Below are 6,007 nucleotides of genomic sequence, written 5' to 3'. Positions count from 1 at the left end.
TACAAGAAAGAACTGCCTTAATGAAAGTAATCAGAGTTTCACAGTGATATCTATTAGGTCAAATATCGACCCTTAATTCTTGTGTTTTAACAGAGATGTGCTCGTACGTTTCTTGGAAATAAGTCATTCAGCATGAAAACAGCATCAGACATGACTAATGGACTAAAGAGATCTAAGTTGACTAAGACCAAAACCAACGATTAGTCCACTTATCCACTAAGAGGGAGCAGCCCTAAAAACAACATACCTCCTAACCGGAACACCCCCCCGCCTGGTACCAAGTGTCCAGTAGAAGTGGAGCAGGTTTTGGCCCGGTAGTTCCCGTCGAAGTAGACCGCCAAGCGCCCGTTGGAGGACGTCCAGAGCACGCAGAAAGGCTTCATGGCGTTGCTGAAGTCAGCGGAGGAGAGGATGGAGTCGATGGAGCACGGCAACAAGTCTATAATCAGGTTCATGCCGGTCTGATCGGCGCCGAGGCTCAGCGCCACGTTGTTGCTGCGGTCGTGGTAGGTGAAGAGCCACTCTTTCTGCTCGGGAGAGACCAAGAGAAACCGATAAGGAAGTAACTACACATGGATACAACCAGGGCTGGGTTAAAGAAAAAGATTTCTCCCATTTAAAGTGCTCATATCATGCCTCATTTTCAGGTTCATAATTGTATTTAGAGGTTGTATGAATAGGCTTATGTGGTTTAATTTTTTGTTGCACTGCACATTGCTGCAGCTCCTCTTTTCACCCTGTGTGTTGAGCCCTCTTTTTTAGCTACAGAGTGAGACCTCTTTCTGCTGTAACATCTTTGTTGGGAGTCGCACATGCTCAGTAGCTAGGTAAGGACTACTAGCCAGTCAGAAGCAGAGTATGAGGGTGTGCCATGCTAGCAGTGTGTGGTGTGTGTGTGTGAATGTGTGTGTGTGAATGTGTGTGTGTGTATGTGTGTGTGTGAATGTGTGTGTGTATGTGTGTGTGTGTGTGTGTGTGTGTTTGTGTGTGCGTGTGTGTATGTGTGCGTGCGTGCGTGTGTGCGTGCGTGTGTGCAGTGTATGTGTGTGTGTGTGCGTGCGTGTGTAGTGTGTATGGATTGTGTGTGTGCGTGTGTAGTGTGTATGAGTGTGTGTGTGTGCGTGTGTAGTGTGTATGAGTGTGTGTGGTAGTGTGTTTGTGTGTGCGTGTGTGTGTGTGTGCGTGCGTGTGTAGTGTGTATGTGTGTGTGTGTGTGTGTGTGCGTGTGTGTGTGTGTGTGTGTGTGTGTGTGTGTCGGTGTGTCGTGTAGTGTATTGTGTGTGTGTGTTGTTAGTGTGTGTGTGTGTGCGTGTGTACGTGTGTATGTGTTTGTGTGTGCGTGTGTGTATGTGTGCGTGCGTGCGTGTGTGCAGTGTATGTGTGTGTGTGTGCGTGCGTGTGTAGTGTGTATGTGTGTGTAGTGTGTTTGTGTGTGCGTGTGTGTATGTGTGCGTGCGTGTGTAGTGTGTATGTGTGTGTGCGTGTGTGTATGTGTGCGTGCGTGTGTGCGTGCGTGTGTGCAGTGTATGTGTGTGTGTGTGTGTGCGTGTGTAGTGTGTATGTGTGTGTAGTGTGTTTGTGTGTCGGTGTGTGTGCGTGCGTGTGTAGTGTGTTTGTGTGTGTGTGTGTGTGTGCGTGTGTGCGTGTGTAGTGTGTATGTGTGTGTGTGTGTGCGTGTGTGCGTGTGTAGTGTGTATGTGTGTGTGTGTGTGTAGTGTGTGTGTGTGTGTGTATGTGTGCAGTGTATGTGTGTGTGTGTGCGTGCGTGTGTAGTGTGTGTATGTGTGTGTGTGTGTGTGTGTGCGTGCGTGTGCGTGTGTGTGTGTGTACCTGTTTCTGGCTGCCGATGCGCTCCACCTCGAAGCAGAGGGTGAGCTGACTGAGCGTCGGTATGGAAACGGAGTTGGCGACCTCGGTGACCTGGCCGTGGCCGTTGGATATGGTGACCTTCTGGTTCCTCAGCGCCACGGCGACTGGACACGAGAGATGGAGGGACGGAAGACAGGAAGGAGAGCAGTAAAGAAGACGATGACAAAAGTACATGGAGGAAGCAAGACCGAAAAGAAAAGCAAGGAGGAGGATGACAGGAGAAAGAAACGACAGAATCAAAGAAGTAAGAAATGTGACAAAGAAAAGGAATGAATGAATGAATGAATGAATGAATGAATGAAGAAGCAAAAAGGGAGCGAAGACGAATGAAAATAAGACAGGAAAACAAGAAATTAAAAGGCAGAAAGGATCAAAAAGGGCAGTGTTGAATAACGAAGAGGAACAGGCAAATGGAGACGGAAACAAAGAGCAAAGAAAGAAAGAAGGAATGAAATAAAGGAAGGAAGCAACAAGGAAAGAAAGTCAGACGGACTGAAAATACATCACAACAAAAAAATATCCTTTAGCGTCATATTTAAAGGTCCCATGACATGGTGACTTTGGATGCTTTTATATAGACCTTAGTGGTCCCCTAATACTGTATCTGAAGTCTCTTTTATATAGACCTTAGTGGTCCCCTAATACTGTATCTGAAGTCTCTTTTATATAGACCTTAGTGGTCCCCTAATACTGTATCTAAAGTCTCTTTTATATAGACCTTAGCGGTCCCCTAATACTGTATCTGAAGTCTCTTTTATATAGACCTTAGTGGTCCCCTAATACTGTATCTGAAGTCTCTTTTATATAGACCTTAGTGGTCCCCTAATACTGTATCTAAAGTCTCTTTTATATAGACCTTAGTGGTCCCCTAATACTGTATCTGAAGTCTCTTTTATATAGACCTTAGTGGTCCCCTAATACTGTATCTAAAGTCTCTTTTATATAGACCTTAGTGGTCCCCTAATACTGTATCTAAAGTCTCTTTTATATAGACCTTAGTGGTCCCCTAATACTGTATCTGAAGTCTCTTTTATATAGACCTTAGTGGTCCCCCTAATACTGTATCTAAAGTCTCTTTTATATAGACCTTAGTGGTCCCCCTAATACTGTATCTGAAGTCTCTTTTATATAGACCTTAGTGGTCCCCTAATACTGTATCTAAAGTCTCTTTTATATAGACCTTAGTGGTCCCCTAATACTGTATCTGAAGTCTCTTTTATATAGACCTTAGTGGTCCCCTAATACTGTATCTGAAGTCTCTTTTATATAGACCTTAGTGGTCCCCTAATACTGTATCTGAAGTCTCTTTTATATAGGCCTTAGTGGTCCCCTAATACTGTATCAGAAGTCTCTTTTATATAGACCTTAGTGGTCCCCTAATACTGTATCTGAAGTCTCTTTTATATAGACCTTAGTGGTCCCCTAATACTGTATCTGAAGTCTCTTTTATATAGGCCTTAGTGTCTTCATTAATCAGAGGTGTGTTTTGGGCGTAACATGCAATCAACCAATCAGAGATCATCTCCCATTCCCTTTAAAAGCCAGGCGTGTTTGGACCTTGGAGCATTGCTGTTATGATGGAGGATGTGCACCCTAATATTTGTATTTGTAATCTTCTGCGTGTGTGTGTGTGTGTGTGTGTGTGTGTGTGTGTGTGTGTGTGTGTGTGTGTGTGTGTGTAACAAGCATAGTGTGCGCGCTGTGCACGAGCCTAGGAACATTGTACTAACGCTCTGTTAAAATAACAATGAAATGCTGAGTTATTGACTTTAGACCAGGTTTTTGTTGGTCAATGGTGCGATCACTTCCTGCTGCCTCAAGATAGCAATACCCCAGAATGCACCTGAACACACCTCCATGTAAGACCAGCACGCCCAGAATGCACCTGAACACACCTCCCTGTAAGACCAGCACGCCCAGAATGCACCTGAACACACCTCCCTGTAAGACCAGCACGCCCAGAATGCACCTGAACACACCTCCCTGTAAGACCAGCACGCCCAGAACGCACCTGAACACACCTCCCTGTAAGACCAGCACGCCCAGAATGCACCTGAACACACCTCCCTGTAAGACCAGCACGCCCATGGGCGCACAGATGGGCGCAGGTGCATTTGCTATTTAAACAACATGGGCGCTGGACAGGAAACTGCACTGCAGGCCAAGATCCAGCCGCCCTCCCCAGGTAAGACACCTGTTCTCTTTAAAGGAACACGGTGACTTATTAGGACTAGAGCAGGCGCACATACAGTACAGGCCAAAAGTTTGGACACACCTTCTCATTCAATGAGTTTCCTTTTTATTTTCATGACTATTTACATTGTAGATTCTCACTGAAGGCATCAAAACTATGAATGAACACATATGGAATTATGTACTTAACAAAAAAGTGTGAAATAACTGAAAACATGTCTTATATTTTAGATTCCTCAAAGTAGCCACCCTTTGTTTTTTTATTAATAAGGGAAAAACTTCCACTAATGAACCCTGACAAAGCACACCTGTGAAGGTAAAACCATTTCAGGTGACTACCTCATGAAGCTCATTGAGAGAACACCAAGGGTTTGCAGAGTTATCAAAAAAAGCAAAGGGTGGCTACTTTGAAGAATTATGTACTTAACAAAAAAGTGTGAAATAACTGAAAACATGTCTTATATTTTAAATTCTTCAAAGTAGCCACCCTTTGCTTTTTTTGATAACTCTGCAAACCCTTGGTGTTCTCTTCAGTGAGAATCTACAATGTAAATAGTCATGAAAATAAAGAAACAAATTGAATGAGAAGGTGTGTCCAAACTTTTGGCCTGTATATGTATATATATATATATATATAGCTTTGGAGCACAGTAAGCGGCGCTCTAGTGTGGTTTTATTTTACATAAAAAAAGCCCTGGAAAACTGCAAACCACCTTTTGAATCACAATAAAACTGATGAGAACCGGAATCAGAATCGTTCAAATCCAAGCGATGCCCAACCCTAGCTGTGCGCCTGAACCTACCGTGTCTGAAGCTAACACTGAACCCTCTCTTCTGCACGCTGAAGTCGGAGACAAAGGACAGCTCCATCACGTTCCCCGTCGAGTTCAGGGTCAGCCCGTTGGCCGTCGGGCCGCAGAACTTAACGTCGGCGTTTCCCGTGTTCACCACCACCCAGTCGTAGATGCAGCCCGGCGCCTCCTCCAGGTCAAAGTCCAGGAAGGAGAGCTGGATGATGAAGCCGGCTGGGGCCTGCAGAGTCCACTTACACGTCTGCAAATTGGGGTATTTGTCGGGGTAGCAGGGCGAAGTGAACTCCCCCTGGGCGTCCGTCAGCGTCGCGATACAGTTCGTGGAGCTGCAGCCCAGCGCTGGAGGTGATGGTAGGATGATACATTCATGAACTTTCATAAAGAACAACCTCCACTGAAGCTCTTTAAGGGCAGTCTAATATCACTCAGAAGACAAGGACACGAGGGGACAGGACAAAGAGGATAGGACCCATAAAAGGGAAGTAGACAAGGCCAAAGATCAGGGGTCTGCAACCTGCGGCTCCCACTTCAGCCCCTCACTAGTGGCTCCCTGTGGTTTTGAATTATTTAGTTTTCATTCATTATTATTGTAGGCCTTAGGCCGGTTACACATGTCTTTGCACACCAGAAAGGTGTCTGACGCGGCACTGCTGCTGCTGCTGCTGCTGCTAGCCTTGTCTGGACACATGTATGTTTCCCATAAACGTAAACATGAATCTACAGTACAGGCCAACAGTTTGGACACACCTTCTCATTCAATGTGTTTCCTTTTTATTTTCATGACTATTTACATTGTAGATTCTCACTGAAGGCATCAAAACTGTGAATGAACACATATGGAATTATGTACTTAACAAAAAAGTGTGAAATAACTGAAAACATGTCTTATATTTTAGATTCCTCAAAGTAACCACCCTTTGCTTTTTTTGATAACTCTGCAAACCCTTGGTGTTCTCTCAATGAGCTTCATGAGGTAGTCACCTGAAATGGTTTTACCTTCACAGGTGTGCTTTGTCAGGGTTAATTAGTGGAAGTTTTTCCCTTATTAATAAAAAAGCAAAGGGTGACTACTTTGAAGAATCTAAAATATAAGACATGTTTTCAGTTATTTCACACTTTGTTGTTAAGTACAT

At 44.5% G+C, this 6,007-nt stretch overlaps 1 protein-coding gene across 1 annotated transcript; it reads right to left on the bottom strand.

Moving 5' to 3' along the window:
- Window positions 1-247: 247 nt before the first annotated feature.
- LOC120555060 (adhesion G-protein coupled receptor G6-like) lies at window positions 248-5,351 on the bottom strand (the record flags this gene model as incomplete). The annotated part of the gene is made up of 3 exons (XM_039793845.1): window positions 4,866-5,351; window positions 1,831-1,973; window positions 248-527 (listed from the first exon to the last, which is right to left on the bottom strand). Coding segments are annotated over exons 1-3 (811 nt in total), but the record flags the coding sequence as incomplete, so codon positions are not given.
- Between the last annotated feature and the right edge of the window lie 656 nt (window positions 5,352-6,007).

The sequence above is a fragment of the Perca fluviatilis genome, unplaced genomic scaffold (genome assembly GCF_010015445.1).
Source record: "Perca fluviatilis unplaced genomic scaffold, GENO_Pfluv_1.0 PFLUV_unplaced_scaf_137, whole genome shotgun sequence".
In the NCBI taxonomy this organism is placed as follows: Eukaryota; Metazoa; Chordata; class Actinopteri; order Perciformes; family Percidae; genus Perca; species Perca fluviatilis.
This window is presented reverse-complemented; position numbering and strand designations above follow the sequence as displayed.